Below are 17,951 nucleotides of genomic sequence, written 5' to 3' on the forward strand. Positions count from 1 at the left end.
GCTGTTCCCCTATGAGAGAAGAAAGGTTAGGAGGAGATTTAATAGAGGTTTTCAAATCCATTAATGGGCTGGATAGAGCAGGCAGGTGGAAAAGCAGTGCCGACTGTAAAAGCAATACTGAGAGTGGCATAGATTTAAAGCAAGGGTGCTGTGGGAAAAATCTTTTTTCACCGCGAGTACGGAATACACTGACTAGAAATGTGGTGGAGGCAAGCTTGATTGAAGCAATCAAGGGGGGCATTGGAAGGATATTTGGATAGAAATGGTGTGTAGGGCACTGAGAAATATTGGCACGAGGTAATAGAACCAAGCATGATGGGAAAAATGGCCTCCCTCTGTGCAGGAAGAGTATAGAGCGGGGTATGGCTGCAATCTTCTCAAACCGTTTACTCCAAGTGGCCTATTGTGAGAGAAACCAAACTTTCCCCAGTTTCCGGGAAGGCTATATCCTCAATGTGCTTCCCATTTCAAGTCACCATTTGTGTTTATTTTCCATTTCAGCAGAATTTCGAATTGAAATCTGTGAAGAGTAGCGTGGAACATCTGCACGATTCATCAGGGCTTCAATCAGAAGTTAGTGAGGCCAGAGAATTACAACAGTTTGTGATTTTAATTTTCCATCAGTGAAACACTACAATCCCTGTCACATTTGTCTCAAAATCAGCAGAAGATAGTTTATGAAGACCTAGGAAGTGGTTACCATTCACCTCATCGATGCAGTCCGGTTCTCCAGCACAGGGGGACTTGTTGTTGGCCTGCCCTGATTTACATACTGCCGGATCCATTCAATGAATTTGTAGACTTTTGTGTAAACTCCATATTTCCCCTTGCTGGCGCACCCTTTTTCTCCCCAGCTTACGATCCCAGTTAAAAACCAGCTGCCCTTGTATTGTGCGGCCAACGGCCCCCCGCTATCCCCTCGACACGAGTCCATCTTTGCGTCCCGGTATCCTGCGCAGAACATGTTCTGAGTGATTTCTCTCTCGGTCGTCAGGCGGCACTCAGAGGTCCGGACAAGTGGGATCCGGAGTTTCTGAAGTGTCTGCGCAATGATCCCTGCATCGAATAGCCTTCCCCAGCCGGTCACTGTGGGGAACCGGATTTGGTTTAACTCCCGTAAAACAAAATCCCGTTCCGCCAAACAGATGGGGACTGCAAAATCGTTCAGTTCAACCAGAGCACTGAGTTCGAGCAGTGCAATGTCACTGTCGACGGTTTCTGCGTTGTAATTCTCATGGAGGATCATCCGGGATATGTTCCTCACTTGTTCAGTGCCTTCTTCAATGTTGAGGATATGTTCGCCTTCAGACAGAGAAAAATCATTGTTTTTATTTCACCTCCCTGTTTCCATTACAACTTGCAGAAATGGAACATAACCCTCAAAAGACATAGTCATAGAGGAATAGAGTTATACAGCACAGAAATAGACCCTACAACCAGTCCATGCCAAACATAATCCCAAACTAAACTAGGCCCAGCTGCCTGCACTAACATTTCATAACCATGTACTTATCCAAATGTCTTTTAAATGCCGCAAGTGTATCCACTACTTCCTCTGGAAATTCATCCCACACATGACCCTCCCTGTGTTAAAACATTGCCCCCCCTCCTTGTCCTTAGTAAATATTTCTCCTCTCACCATAGAGATGTGCCCTCCACTTCAACCCGTTGCAGACCAAACTTCACATGTATCCCCATTTAACTGCGGTCGTATTTAAGAAAACCCAAGCAGTTTTCCGAGACTTTTATTCAGGAAAAGAAATGTGGAAGTGAAACAAAAAAAATTGCTGGAGAGACTCAGCAGCTCTGGCAGCATCTACAGAGAGGGAAACAGAGTTGATGTTTCGAGTCCCAGTGTTTCGAGTCTTCAGAACAAATGTATGAACTCATAGGTTCGACAGAACAGTCAGGGGCAGAATCCACTTGAATGTAATTTCATCTGGACCATTCTAACCACATTCCAAAAGCATCACCCTGAACCACTCTGATCCCAAGTGAAGTATTCGGAAACCACTCTCATCCTGAATTCACCATCTCAAATCACTCATGCTGAGAATACAATCCACTCTCATCCCAGGTCCACCTGGACACTTTGAACATCCATCTTGAATATTCCATCCCAAAACATTCTGATTAAAAGCACATAATCCCAAACCACTTTCATCCTAAATATACCATTCCAAACCAACCTTATCCTGAATATACCATTCATACATACTAAATACTCACCCCAAAAACAGTCTGATCCCAAAATACACCATCCCGAACTCCTGTGATCCAAAGCATACCATTCCTAATCACTCTGATTCCAAATATGCCATTCCAAATCATTCCAAATCGTACTCCATCCCAAACTATTTTGTTCCTAAATACACCATTCTGAACCTCTCTCATCCCAAATACTGAACCACTCTGATTTTGACTATACCATCCCGAACCATTCTGATTCAACATACACCATCCCAAACCACTTTCATCTCAAACACGCCATCCCAAATCACTCCGATTATGAATGAATCATCCTAATTTATCTGATCCAAAATCTGACCCAAAACCACTCTGCCACACCAACACGAACCATTCTCATTCCTAATACGCCATCCCGAAACATTTGATCCCAATAACACTGTCCCGAACCACTCTGATCTGAAGTGCATCCTCAGTAACCAACTGAAACCTGATAGGAGAATCCCAGACGAAACAAGCTTCACTTGAACAACGTACCTGCGATGACTTGAAACCCTTCCCGTTTTTTATTTTGCAGACAGTGAGCTGCAGTGACAACCCATTGGGGATTGAGCAACACGCCACCACAGAGTACCTCCCCGTAGTACATCAGCAGCATCTGTTCATAAAATAGAGAGAAGAGTCAAGAGAATCCTTCATTAACTAAGAAGCAATAGCAGATAGAAACTAATAAGCTAATAGTAACAGGGTAGTTGAGAGTGAGAGCGAGAGTAACAGGGTAGTTGTTATGGAGATCTTTAACGTTCCAAATATTGACTGAAATGCTATAGTTTAAGTACTTTAGATGAGTCAGTTTTTGTCCAATGTGTGCAGGAGGGTCTCCTGACACAGTATGTAGACAGGCCAACAACAAGCGAGGCCACATTAGATTTGGTACTGGGTAATGAATCCAGCCAGGTACCCAGATTTGGAGGTAGGTGAGCATTTGGTGATAGTGATCACAATTCGGTTATGTTTACTTTAATGATGGAAAGGGATAGGTATATACTGCAGGGCAAGAGTTATAACTGGGGGAAAGGTAACTATAATGTGATCAGGCAAGATTTAGGATGCAGAGGATGGGCACGGAAACTGCAGGGGATGGGCACAATGAAATGTGGAGCTTATTCAAGGAACAGCTACTGTGTGTCCTGGATAAGTATGTACCTGTCAGGCAGGGAGGAAATGGTAGAGTGAGGTAGCCGTGGTTTACTAAAGACGTTGAATCTCTTGTCAAGAGGAAGAAGAAGATTTATGTTAGGATGAGATATGAAGGTTCAGTTAGGGCACTTGAGAGTTACAAGTTAGCCAGGAAAGACCTAAAGAGAGAGCTAAGAAGAGCCAGGAGGGGACATGAAAGATCATTGGCAGATAGGATCAAGGAAAACCCTAAAGCTTTCTATAGGTATATAAGGGATAAAAGAATGACTGGAGTAAGATTAGGGCCAATCAAAAATAGTAGTGAGATGTGTGGAGTCAGAGGAGAAGTGCTAAATGAATATTTTTTGTCAGCATTCGCACTGGAAAAAGACAATGTTGTTGAGGAGAATACTGAGAAACAGGCTACTAGACGAGACAGGATTGAGGTTCACAAGGAGGAGGTGTTAGCAATTCTAGAAAGTGTGAAAATAGATCAGTCTCCTGGGCCAGCTGGGATTTATCCTAGGATTCTCTGGGAAGCCAGGGAGGAGATTGCAGAGCGTTCCGCTTTGATCTTTATGTCGTCATTGTCTATAGGAATAGTGCCAGAAGACTGGAGGATAGCAAATTTTGTCCCCTTGTTCAAGGAGGGGAGTAGAGACAACCCTGGTAATTATAGACCAGTGAGCCTTACTTCAGTTGTAGGTAAAGTGTTCAAAAAGGTTATACGAGATAGGATTTAGAATCATCTGAAACAGAATAATTTGATTAGGGATAGTCAACACAGTTTTGTGAAGGGTAGGTTGTGCCTCACAAATCTTATTGGGTTCATTGAGAAGGTGACCAAATAAGTGGATGAGGGTAAAGCGATTGATGTGGTGTATATGGACTTCAGTTTGATAAGGTTCCCCACGGTAGGCTATTGCACAAAATACAGAAGCATGGGATTGAAGGTGATTTAGTGATTTGGATCAGAAATTGGCTAGCTGAAAGCAGACAGAGGGTGGTGGTTGGTGGGAAATGTTCATCCGGGAATTCAGTTACTAGTGGGATACCACAGGGATCTGTTTTGGGTTGATTGCTGTTTGTCATTTTTATAAATGACCTGGATGAGGTCAAAGAAGGATGGGTTAGTAAATTTACGATGACACTAAAGTCAGTAGAGTTGTGGATAGTGCCAAAAGATGTTGCAGGTTACAGAGGTACATAGATAAGCTGCAGAGTTGGGCTGAGAGGGGGCAAATGGAGTTTAATGTGGAAAAGTGTGAGGTGATTCACTTTGGAAGGAGCAACAGGAATAAAAGTACTGGGTTAATGGTAAGATTCTTGGCAATGCAAATGAGTGGGGAGTTCTCAGTGTCCAGGTACATAGATCCCTGAAAGTTGTCACGCAGGTTGATAGGTTTGTTAAGAAGGCATGCGGTGTGTTAGCTTTTATTAGTCGAGGGATGGTGTTTTGGAGCCATGAGGTCATGCTGCAGCTGTACAAAACTCTGGTGCAGCCACACTTGGAGTATTGCATACAGTTCTGGTCACCGCATTATAGGAAGGATGTGGAAGTTTTGGAAAGGGTTCAGAGGAGATTTCCTAGGATGTTGCCTGGTATGGAGGGAAAGTCTTACAAGAAAAGGCTGAGGGACTTGAGGCTATTTTTGTTAGAGAGAAGAAGGTTGAGAGGGGACTTAATTAAGACATATACGTTAAGCGGACATTTGGATAGGGTGGATAGTGAGAGCCTTTTTCCTAGGATAGTGATGGTTAGCACGAGGGAACGTAGCTTCAAATTGAGGGGTGATAGATATAGGACAGTTGTTAGAGGTAGTTTCTATACTCAGAGAATAGTAGCTGCATGGAATGCACTGCCTGCAACAGTAGTAGACTCGCCAACTTTAAGAGAGCATTTAAGTGGTCATTGGATAGGTATAAAAATGGAATAGTGAAGGATTGATAAGCTTCAGATTGGTTCTACAGGTCGGTGCAACATTGAGGGCTGAAAGGTCTGTTCTGCGCTGTTATGTTCCATGTTCCATGTTCTCTGTTAATGTGCTGTTTCACTTGCAATGGTGAATGTCCATTGTATTCTGATGGTTAAATGAGTGGTGGTAGAGGGAAGCATTCCATAACTGCCTTTTGAAAATCCACGCTCCGAATGCCAACTGTTACCTGTTTATCCACTATGAATGTTAAGGTGTCCAAAAACTAAGGGATAGTTAAACAGGATTTTCCTTTCACAAAGCCATGTGGAATTTGCCTGATCATGTTGTGATTTTCTGATTTTCTCCAGCTCGAACCTCCAAAACAGGTTCTCTATTCAAACCTCTCTCTCCACCCAGCCTCAGGATGGAAGGGCTTTTGCCCGAAACGTCGGTTTTCCTGCTCCTTGGATGCTGCCTGTCCTGCTGTGCTTTTCCAGCACCTCTCTAATCTCGAATCTTTTCTCCCTCCAGGCAGACTGTGGAAATCAAGAAAATTCCAGTCTTGGCTACGTCCCATCAAGGAGAATGTGCTGGGAAAAAGGGAATTTGCATTGTGTGATGGGCTTGGGGGAGCATAGAAGATATCGTTTGCGCCAGGGAAGAATCCAGAGGCATCCATTGCCTTGGGCACTGAGGCAGATTGATGAAAAGTCCCACCTTGGTGCTGTTGGACCTTGTTCCAGTGAAAATAGCCCTCCCCAACTCACCCCTCATCATCCCAAATAAACCCCCATTGCCCCTCATGCCTCTTCATCCACCCTCCATACTTCCCATGCCAAAAGGTTGGCATCTTCACTCAGATTCTCGTCCATGCCCATCTGCTCATCATACACTTCATAAGAGCAATGGACCTTATAATGATGGTGGAATGTGTCAAAGAAGTTTTAAACATGCTATACATTGGACGCATGGTGATTTTAAAAAAACTTTTCTGTTGCAATAAACGTGTCAATTACTAACCCCCCAAAGTTACAGTGGGTTGAAACTGCAGTCACTGAAAGAACTGCAGATGCTGGAAATCTCTTATGTAAATAGATATTGTGAGCTTGATAACTAAAACAGAAATTGCTGGAAAAGCTCAGCGTAGAATCTCCACAGTGTGGAAACAGGCCATTTGGCCCATCAAGTCCACACCGATCCTCCAAAGAGCATCCCACTTTATCCCTGTAACCCTTCAGTTCCTATGGTTAATCCACCTAGCCTACACACTATGGGCAATTTAGCATGGCCAATCCACCTCACGTGCACTTCTCTGGATGCTATAGGCAATTCAGCATTGCCAATGCACCCAATCTGCACATCTTTGGACTACGAGAAGAAACTCGAGCACCAAGAGGAAAACCACACAGACGTGAGGAGAATGTGCAAACTCCAAACAGCCTGTGGGTGGATTCAGACTAAGGCCTCTGGCACTGTGAGGCAGCAGTGCTAACCATTGATCCACCGTAAGGGAGACACTACAGGCATATATATGTTTTTGGCAATCTGTTCAGAGATGCCATTCTGCACCTTTGGAGAAGGAATGACATGAACCTGGTTCTCCTGTTGAGATAGGGACACTTATCACTGCACCACCTATGTTTCAGGTCCAGTGGCCTCAGAGCACACCAGGGTCACTGGACCCGAAACATTAACGCTGATTTCTCCTCACAGATGTTGCCAGTTTTCTTTCAGCAATTTCTGTTTTTGTTTCTGATTTCCAGCATCTGCAGTTCTTTTAGGTTTTTCTCAGTAGCAATGATCGCCCCCCAGCTCACGCTGTCAATCAAGCAGCAATTCGGGCGTTTGACAAGAATCAGGTTTTCTGGGCTCTCAGATACTGGTTTCTGTGATCATGGATCATGATCATAGAGTCATAGAGATGTACAACACAGAAACAGACCCTTCAGTTCAACTCGTTCATGCCGACCAGATATCCTAATCCAGTCTAGACTCATTTGCCAGCATTTGGCCCATTTCCCTCTCAACTCTTCTATTCAAATACTCATCCAGATGCCTTTTGAATGTTGCAATTGTACCAGCCACCATCACTTTCTTTGGCAGTTCATTCCATACACACACCACCCTCTGCAATAAACTGTTGTCCCTTAGGTCCCTTTTATATCTTTCCCCTCTCACCTTCAACCTATGCCCTCTAGTTCTGGACTCTGCTACCCTGGGGAAAAGACCTTGACTATTCACCCAATCCATTCCCCTCTATAGATTTTGTAAACCTCTGTAAGGTCACCCCAATGCTCCAAGGAAAACAGCCCCAGCCTATTCAACCTTTCCCTATAGCTCAAACCCTCCAGCCCTGGCAATGTTCTTGTAAATCTTTTCTGAACCCTTTTGAGTTTCTCATCATCTTTCCTATAGCAGTGAGACCAGAACTGAACGCAATGTTCCATAAATGGCTGAACCAATGTCCTGTACAGCCCAATTCCCACACTTAATATTTTCTGTTGTATAATTTTGGTCTGGAATCATGATACACTTTGCAGCACTCATTCTTGCATACCTGCCATGGATATTCTCCTTTCAAAGCATCTGAGCCACCCACAATTCTCCCTAACCCTGCAAAGTCGACGGGTGGGCTTGGGTGCTTCATCAGAACTGGCACTTTTCCACATGGATAGGGCACTTTTAAAAGGAAAGAAATCGGTTAGTTTTCGCTCAGATTAACTTTCTGTCAATGTCCTTCCACAAACTTGTTGACTGTCTCCAGTAAGCTCTGAGCTATTCCCTGAAATGGTGTTGACCTGGCAGAGGTTTCGAATGCCAGAGTAGAGTCATCTATCTTCACAAAGTGGGGCTGACGAAAAAACTGAACAAGACCCAGAATTAACTTTCGATTTATCAGGCATGGAGAGAGAGGATATAACTCATAGAATAGTTCTCTGAGGGATCTGATAACATAGAGTTGCAGAGATCCTGTTATCACTGAAATACAGAATTCCTATTGTGGGTGAGTTTCAGGATGCCTGTTATTAGTGCACTACAGGATCCCTTTTGTCGAGAAATTATAAGACTCCTATTGTCACTGAGATACAGGTTACTGTTGACAGTGAGATACAAGATTCTTGTTGATGGAGATACAACATTCTTGTTGTGAATGAAATACAGGAATCTTGTTGTCACTGAGATACAGGATTCCTGTTGTCACTGAGATACAGAATTCCCCCATGCCCAAGTGCAGAATTCCTGTTATCGCTGAACCACTCTTACACACGGAAACAGACCCTTTGGTCCAACTCCCCCATGCTGACCAGATATCCCAACATGACTTATTCTAATTTGCTAGCACTTATTCCCTCTAACCCCTTCCTATTCATGTACCCAAGCAGACGCCTTTTAAATGTTGTAATTGTACCCACTTCGAGAAAGTACAGGATTGCTATTGTCCCTGAGACACAGAATTCCTTTTGTCACTGAGGTGCAGCATTCCTATTGGAGATGGGTTATGGGATTTCTGTTATCAGTGACTTATGGGTTCCTGCAATCAGTGAGTTACAGGTCCCCTATTATTGGTGATTCTCAGGAACCAGTTTTCATCTGGGTCTTTGCAGAGTAGGGAGAGGAACATCCCCAAACGATACTCAACTATACCTCTCCAAAAACTCAGGGTCTGACTCCTCCTGTCTGCCGGTTCGAACCTGACCCTACTGCTGGACCAAATGACCCTTCCCTCTTCCCCCGACCATGCCCCTGCTGGCCCTGACCTGACTGCTGAAACCCCCTCCCACAACTCCACCGCTGCATCCAAACACTCTTTCCTGGTCCATGCTGCTGTAAGTCCATTCCAAGTTCCAACATCACTCCTGAAACCCCCAGATCTGAGTCTCCCACCCTCCCACCCCACTCTTGCCACTTTGCACACGAGCGCTCTCCCCAACTGGGACCCTCCTTCACGGTACCTCCTTCCCAGTTGGCACCATCTCCCACCAGCCCACTGTGTATTTGGCACTCTCCTCATCCAACACCCTGTTTACTTTGCACTGCCCCTGCTTCCTATCTGGTATCCTGCTCAATGCTACACAAGTCCTGTCAGAACAGAAGAGCGACTCCATGCTTCACAGAGTCATAGAGTCATAGAGATGTACAGCACGGAAACAGACTCTTCAACCACTTATCCATGCCAGTCAGATATCCTAAATTAATCTAGTCCCCATTTGCCAGCACCTGGCCCATATCCCTCTAAACCCTTCCTATTCATATCCCCATCCAGATGCCACTTCCTCTGGCAGCTCATTCCATACACGTACCATCCTCTGCATGAAAAGTTGCCCCTTAGGTGTCTTTTATATCTTTCCCCTCTCACCCTAAACTGATGCCCTCTAGTTCTGGACTCACCAACCTCAGGGAAAAAGTGGAATCTCCTCTCAAAAATGCAGAGTTCATTTTGTTTGTGAAAGAGAAGTGTAGGAGTGTCCATCTACATGGAATTAGCATTCCCTGGGACATTTCGTTACCAGTGAATGGCACTGATAGAATGTACTACAGTGTGGAAGGAGGCCAGTCAGCCCATCGTGTCCACACCAATCCCCTGAAGAACATCCCACCAAATCTCTGGGACCCTGCATTTCCCATGGCTAACCAACCTGGTGTGTATATCCCAGAACAATATGCGCAACTGAGCTTGGCCAATCTACCTAACCTGCATGTCTTTGGACTGTGGGAAAACCTGGAGTACTCAGAGGAAACCCACGCAGACACCGGGAGAATGTGCAAACTCTACACAGTCGGTCACCCAAGGCTGGAATTGAACCCAGGTCCCCAGTACTGTGAGTCACTGTGCTGCCCCACTTTTTAATTGGGCCTAGAGTGGCACGGTGGCTCAGTGGTTAGCACTGCTGCCTCACAGCACCAGGGTCCAGGTTCGATTCCAGCCTCGGGTGACTGTCTGGGTGGAGTTTGCACATTCTCCCTGTGTCTGCATGGGTTTCCTCCACCTGCTCCGGTTTCCTCCCACAGTCCAAAGATGAGCAGGTCAGGTGAATTGGCCATGCTAAATTGCCCGTAGTGTTAGGTGCATTAGTCAGAGGGAAATGGGTCTGGGTGGGTTACTCTTCAGAAGGTCGGTGTGGACTGGTTGGGCCAAAGGGCCTGTTTCCACTCTGTAGGGAATCTAATCTAATGATTTGTTGGAGACAGTCTCAAGTGCTGGGTGCTTAGTTATCTATAACCATTTCTTTCACCGTAGAGTCGGTCGGCTGTTAAGGAATGTAAACAATGACGAACCTTCAGGAATACAGGACAATCCGTCTTCTCCAAGTCTGTAGCCCTCTGTACAGCTGCATTGACGAGATGAATTGACCACATTTGTGCAGAACTGTTCACAGTTTCCATTCTCAAAATGACACTCAATTCTGGTGGTTTTCTCTAAAAGCAAGTGAGTTTAATCATTACTCAATAAATATAAAGGGCTGAAAATGTGTTGCCGGAAAAGCGCAGCAGGTCAGGCAGCATCCAAGGAACAGGAGAATCGACGTTTCGGGCATAAGCCCTTCTTCAGGAATCAGGAGTCCTGAAGAAGGGCTTATGCCCAAAACGTCGATTCTCCTGCTCCTTAGATGCTGCCTGACCTGCTGCGCTTTTCCGGCAACACATTTTCAGCCCTGATCTCCAGCATCTGCAGTCCTCACTTTCTCCTCAATAAATATATACCCTAAAAAAATTACAACTGTGGATTTCTGAAGGGAAATTGTGTTTAATTGACATTTTGGAATTTTTTTGAAGAGATAACAGGAAGGCTCGATGACGATGACACTGTTGATGTGGTGTACGCGGACTTACAGAAGGTGTTTGATACAATGTCACACACAGACCTGTGAGGAAGGTTTCTGGGCCATGGCATAAAACGTTCAGTAAATGTGGATACAAAACTGGCTGAGTGACAAGAGACAGAGAGTAAGAATCAATTGTTATGTACCCGGCCAGACCACCCCCCCTCCCCCCCCCCCCCCAAATATTTTAAGAAGGTAGCCCAGACCCTAGTTTTACTTTTATTGAAGGCAGAAGTGAAGTGGACATTCCACAAGCGATGCAGCCAGTCAAACCACTCAGCTTTAAGCAAAGCAGAATTTATTTAAACGCTACATTTGAAACACCGACAAAAGAAAACAGAATTTAGAATATGGGAAAAAGTGAGGACTGCAGATGCTGGAGATCAGAGTCAAAACGTGAAATGCTGGAAAAACACAGATATCCAGGCAGCATCAGAGGAGCAGGAGAGTTGGCTTATGCTCGAAACGTCGAGTTTCCTGCTCCCCGGTTGCTGCCAGCCAGGCTGCACTTTTCCAACATCACAGAATTTAGAATATCTTAACTATTTGAAAACCCAACTGACTCAAAATTGCAACTTAATGAAACTGTTTCAATTTACGCAACATCCCATTAACACACCCCTTGGCAAAAGGTAAATTGAAACACAGTTTCTTCCAGGCAGGAGAGGTTACAGAGAGAAAGTTCAGGCAAGGAACTTCTGTTGAAGCATAGAACCTCTTTTTATTGCAGGTGCTTCTCTCGGTCTTCAGCAGTTTTCGAGGAGAAAGTGAAGTCTGCAGATGCTGGAGATCAGTGCTGAAAATGTGTTGCTGGAAAAGCGCAGCAGGTCAGGCAGCATCCAAGGAACCATTCCTGAAGAAGGGCTTATGCCCGAAACGTCGATTCTCCTGTTCCTTGGATGCTGCCTGACCTGCTGCGCTTTTCCAGCAACACATTTTCAGCTCTTCAGCAGTTTTCAACTACCTGCTAAAACTAAACCAAACTAGAAAAAAACTGAACTCGGAGAACTGACCATTCCCCTTTCATCGTACAACTGTTTTTTAAAAAAATGTAAAGCCCTCCTCTGATTGTTGACTTTGGCAGTTTCTGTCAGCCATTGTGGCCCACTGCCTTTACAACCCCTCTTGAAAAAAACACAAGGACAACGTAATCTTGTGAAAAGGGCGGCATCGTCATCCAATGGATATTCTTCAGGCTGGAAGAAGGTTTGTATTGGCATTCCCTAGGGGCCAGTATTGGGTCTTCTGTTTTTCATGATATATATTAATGATCTTGGACTTGGTGTGCAGGGGACAATTTCAAGGATGTTGCCAGGGTTGGAGGATTTGAGCTATAGGCAGGGGCTGAATAGACAGGGGTTACTTTCCCGAGAGTGTTGAAGACTGAGGAGCTTTATGAAATCATGAGGATGGATAGGGTAAATAGACAAGGTCTTTTCCCTGGTGTGGGAGAGTCCAGAATGTGAGGGCATAGGTTTAGGGTGAGAAGGGAATGATATAAAAGGGACCGAAGGAGCAACCTTTTCACGCAGAAGGTGGTGCATGTGTGGAATGGGCTGCCAGAGGAAGTGGTGGAGGCTGGTACATTTACAGCATTAAAAGGTATCTGGATGGATGTATGACTGGGAAGAGTTTGGAGGGATATGGGCCAAGTTCTGGCAAATGGGACTGGATTAGGTTAGGATATCTAGTTGACATGGCTGAGTTCGACCAAAGGGTCTGTTTCTGTGCTGCACATTCTCTACACATCTCTGACTTTAATTTTTTTCCTTAAAAAATGTACTCAAGAATCTATACCTGCTTCCAAAGTCGATACACCGCAGGTAACTGAAACCCATGGAAAATAATTCTGCGGATATAGGGGTCGCCCTGTAAACGTGATAATAAAGCTAATTCAATGCTTGTGGTTTGCTCCACCCAACGGAATTCAAAATGGTCAGCAGGCCATTCCCACTTCTTGATGGGGATGTTGCATTTGTTGAAGAGGTTGCCTGCAGCATCTTTGTTGCATTTACTCTGCCGTCTCAGTGATCATTGCAGAGCTCAGAAGAGAACATTTTTTTTAGGGAGCAGGGGACAATGTGGCCTGCACCATTCCAGCTGCTCATGTCTGAGCAGTGCCTCAATACTGGCCTGGCCTGGAAGAGTCCATCTGCCTTGTCAGTGAATTCGTGGGATTTTGCAAAGGCTAGAGATAACTCCTTTGAGATTTCATAGATTTGTCGGATGCCTGTAGTGCGGAAGCAGACCATTTGACTCACTGAGTCCACAACAACCCTCTGAAGAGCATCCCTCTTAGTCCCACTTCCCTAGCCTATCCCTGGATTTTCCCATGGTTAATCTACCTAGCCTACAAATCCCTGGACACTATATGGGCAATTTTCCAGGGCCAATCCACCTATCTGTGGACTGTGGGAGGGAACCGGAGCAGCCTGTGGAAACCCACACAGACACAGGGAGAATGTGCAAACTCAACACAGACAATCGTCCAAGGGTGGAATCGAACCCGGATCCCTGCTGCTGTGAGGCAGCAGTGCTAACCACTGAGCCACCGCGCTGCCTCCAAAGCTGCCCAGTGGCAAGGCCAAGCTGGTAGGGAGATCCTTGTTTTCTGGTTAGTCTGAGCCCCATTCTTTCGTAAGCCTCCGGAAAGTGCATCGATGATGGTCTGTAGCTGGACCCTTGGATGTTCATACAAAGGGGCAGCACTATATACTGCAGCTCAATGATAGAGTTTGGGGTGGTCTTGGTACTGGCCTGAAGATGTTGAAGGTTGGAGAATTTCACACTCCTGCTGTTTATTAGCTCCATTCCAGCTGAGACCGCCACGGAGATGGGATGGAGTGCAGCAGCAAGGAAGATGGAGAAAGCTGGCGGTGAGGTAACGCAGTCTGCCTTTACCCCAGTTTTGTTCGTCTTAGGTCTGCGATGGATCCACTGCTGAGAGTCGCAGCTTGCATGTGATTGTGAAGCAGGCGGACTATAGGATTTCTGTGCTGGAAATGTGTTGCTGGAAAAGCACAGCAGGTCAGGCAGCATCCAGGGAACAGGAGAATCGACGTTTCGGGCATAAGCCCTTCTTCAGGCTTATGCCCGAAACGTCGATTCTCCTGTTCCCTGGATACTGCCTGACCTGCTGTGCTTTTCCAGCAACACATTTCCAGCTCTGATCTCCAGCATCTGCAGACCTCACTTTCTCCTATAGGATTTCTGTGGGAAGCTGAGTTTGAGGAGGATATTTCACAATATCCAGAGAATGTGAAGAGATGATGTTTAGATTACCCTTGTTGGAGATGGTCATAGCCTGGCATTTGTCTGGTGCTAATGATACTTGCCACTTGCCAACCCAAACCTGAATATCATCCCCTTTCACCACATAATCCCATTATACCAATGGCAATCAAAGACTGATCAATCTCTACCGTAAATATACTGAAAGACTGAGTTTCGAAACAACGAATTCCATAGAGTTTGAATAAACACTGCCTCCTCATCTTGGTTTCTAAGTGACATCTCTCTAATTTTTAAATTGCACCTCTGATTCTACACTCCCCAGTCAAGGGAAACATCTTTCCTGCATCTACTCTGCCTATTTCTTGGAGGCTTCAACGAATTCACCTCTTATTTTTCAAAACTTGAAAGAATACAGGCCCAGTTCGCCCAATCTGTCTTCATAGGGCAGTCTTGCCATTCAAGGAACAGCCTTCATTGCACTCCCTCTATGGCAATAGTCTCTTTCCTGATATAAGGAGATGCAAAGCAGCACACAGTATACTCTAGGAGTGGTATGCAGTAACTGATTTGAAAGCATCCAATATACAGGGATATGTTCCAGAGTTTATAGGTTTCCCAACACATTGACTATCTCGATAAACATTTTGTTCAAATCTCTATGGTGTGGATTGTTCAGGTCTCAGGGAATTAACTTATAGCGCACGGATGCAATGAATCATTCCAGAAGGAGGCCATTCTTCCCATTGTGCCTATTCTGGTTCCCTTACCTAGTACCAATCTCCTGTATTTTTGCCTGTAATCCATGGCTATCCAACTTCTCTTCATGATTGTTTGCTTTTGTACTCTATTCGATGCCTTGGAAATGGAAGGATTGATGGGAGAACTAGGGGCTAATGAATGGATGAATAAAGGGAAGGTGTGTGGATAGAGTTTGGGATATCCATCCATCCATCCGCAGAGAGCAACCTGATGGATGAATGAAGGAGGAGAAAAAACAAAAATAGACTGATGGATTCAGGATGAATGCAGAGGTGTGAAAAGTGATGAAAGATCAGATGCCATGACTTTATGAAAAGTTGGCGAGAAAGAGAGAGAAAAGTACCAATGTAGGAATGGAAAGATCAATGTATGGTTGATAGATGGCAAAATATATGGATTTGTCTCTCGTTTCTTAACTTTTAAAGCCATCTGAGCAGGGCTCCTCCTCATCTTGAGATGTTGAGCTCCAGTGGAGGGACAGGTAGTGATGAGGAAGCTGGAGGCTACAGAAGGACATGAGCTGAAAAGTGTGGCACCAGAAAAGCACAGCAGGTCAGGCAGTATCCGAAAAGCAGCAGAGTCAATGTTTTGGCATTAAGCCATTCATCATTGTCTCCTGGTTACAGAAGGACATGGACAGGCTAGGAGGAGAATGACAAGGAATGGCAGATCAAATACAATGTGGGGAAGTGTGAGGTTATGCACTTTGGTGGGAAGAGTTGATGCATAGATTATTTTCTAAATGGTGAAAAGTTTTGGAAAACTGAAGCGCAGAGGGATTTAGGAGTCTTAGATCAGGATTCCGTTAAGGTTAACATGCTGGTTCAGTTGCCAATTAGGGAGGCAAATGTAATGCTAGCATTCATTTCAAGAGGACTAGAGGTATACTGTTGAATATGTGTACTTGCTGTGTCAGGCTGTAGTCAGATCACATTTGAAATATTGAAATATCTAAGGAAGATGTACTGGTCTTGGAAGGGGGTCTGAAGAGGTTTACAAGAATGATCCCAGGGATGAAGGGTTTGCCATATGAGGAGTGGTTAAGAACTCTGGATGTGTACTCAATGGAGTTTAGAAGGATGAGGGGGGATGGGATTGAAAGTTACAGAATACTGAGAGGTCTGGACAGAGTGGATGTGGTGACATTTTTTTCACGAGTAGGAGAGACTCGTATCCCACAGCATGAACTTGGAATGAAGAGATGATCCTTTAGAACTGAGATGAGGAGGAATTTCTTCAGACAGAGGGTGGAATCTGTGGAACTTATTGGTCCCACCTGTGGAGGCCAAGTCATTGAGTGTATTTAAGACAGAGATAGATAGTTCTTGATTAGAAAGGAGATCAAGGGTTATGGGGAGAAGGCAGGAGAACAGGGTTGAGAAACATATCAGCCATGGTCGAATGGTGGAGTAGGCCTAATGGGCCAAATGGCCTAATTCTGCTTCTGTACCAAATAATCTTATGGACACAGTTCATACTGGAGGAAGAACGATGTGAATTTGATTTGATGGAGTGTTATAGACAATCATTGGAAGCTTATGAAGGAAAGCATCAACTTGGACTTCTATTCAGAATTGAACTTCAAGAACACATTCCTGCGGAACTGTATCAGTGACTACCATGTCGACTCTTACCTATTTCACAGTTCCAACCTTCAAACTTCTTCGGGCACGTGCACAGGTAACGTTGAAACAAATCCTGACAGGTTCCACCATTTTGGCAGGGATTTGACACGCACTGATTCTCGTCTGTGTGTGAAAAATGTTCAGACAAATAACCAAATTATCAATTCATCAAAATGCTCGGCTATGAGTTGAAAGTGAGAGTGAAAGTGTACTTGTTCCTATTTTCCTTCAACTATTTCTCTGCTCTGTGGTAACCCAAATCAGTCTCCAATGAGGTTACTTGGGGCTTCTATCTGCTCTAGTATTTTCCATTGAGATCCTGTTTCCTCTTTTATTCCTGTTGCTTTACTTACGTGTTCTGCTTCTACTCCAATCAGTTTTTCTGTCTTGAACCTGATTGGTTACTGTTGACAGTTGCCCGGTTCTGTGCCCGAGAGTGCTCTGACCTTCCTCACAACGGCCTGCACTGTTCTGCCCACCTTCTGTCTCAGCCCTTGCCTCAAAGAGGGTGAATCAGTTCCTTCCCCTTCTCACCGCACTCCTGCCGATATCTACTCTCAGCAATTTGCACTGTGGCATATTTCCCTCCTGTTCCACAATGACTCTCCAGTTTTTATCGATGCATCATAGAAATCATCTATGTGGGTACATCACAGGAAACTGTTCTGCCCCAAGACTGCAGGGGAAACGGAGAGTTGTAAACTCAGCCCATTCCATCACATGCAACAGCCTTCCTTCCATTGACTCAGTCTACACTTCCCATTACCTCGGGAAAGCAGCCAACATAATCAAAGACCCCTCCTACCCCAGTTATATTCTCTTACACCCTCTTCCATCAGGCAGAAGATACAAAAGTTTGAAAACATGTACCAACAGATTTAAGAACAGCTTCTTCCCTTATGAATGGCTCTCTCGAATGTGAGAGTTGATCTTTCTCTGCACCTTCTCTGTAGCTGTGACACTATGTTCTGCATTCTATACTAGTGCCCTGCTGCACACATGTAAGGTACAATTTGTCTGGTTAGTATGCAAAACAATATTTTTCATTGTATTTCAGTTCATGTGACAATAATAAATCAAATCAAATCAAATCGTATGGGAATGGAGCCTTCAGTGCATGACGGCAATTTGTCTCCATGAGTGTTGTTCCCCATCTCAGCCAGCAGCCACTAACTTACTAAAGACCTGTAAGGCACAGCCACTTCATAGAACACTGATCTAAAAATGAG

The 17,951-nt window shown here is 44.8% G+C and overlaps 1 protein-coding gene across 1 annotated transcript in view; it reads right to left on the bottom strand.

The window, feature by feature from the left end:
* Window positions 1-595: 595 nt before the first annotated feature.
* The window catches only part of LOC122554901 (coagulation factor VII-like), a 34,300-nt gene continuing 16,944 nt past the window's right edge, over window positions 596-17,951 (bottom strand). The window contains exons 4-8 of the mRNA XM_043700287.2: window positions 16,732-16,845; window positions 10,560-10,700; window positions 7,840-7,961; window positions 2,725-2,845; window positions 596-1,302 (exon numbers count right to left, since the gene is read on the bottom strand). Of these exons, the coding sequence (XP_043556222.2) occupies window positions 704-1,302; window positions 2,725-2,845; window positions 7,840-7,961; window positions 10,560-10,700; window positions 16,732-16,845 (1,097 nt within the window). The 3' untranslated portion in view covers window positions 596-703. The remainder of the gene's footprint in view (window positions 1,303-2,724; window positions 2,846-7,839; window positions 7,962-10,559; window positions 10,701-16,731; window positions 16,846-17,951) is intronic.

This window comes from Chiloscyllium plagiosum, unplaced genomic scaffold, assembly GCF_037043375.1.
Source record: "Chiloscyllium plagiosum isolate Xiang-an unplaced genomic scaffold, Cpla_swu_hap1 HiC_scaffold_12, whole genome shotgun sequence".
NCBI lineage: Eukaryota > Metazoa > Chordata > Chondrichthyes > Orectolobiformes > Hemiscylliidae > Chiloscyllium > Chiloscyllium plagiosum.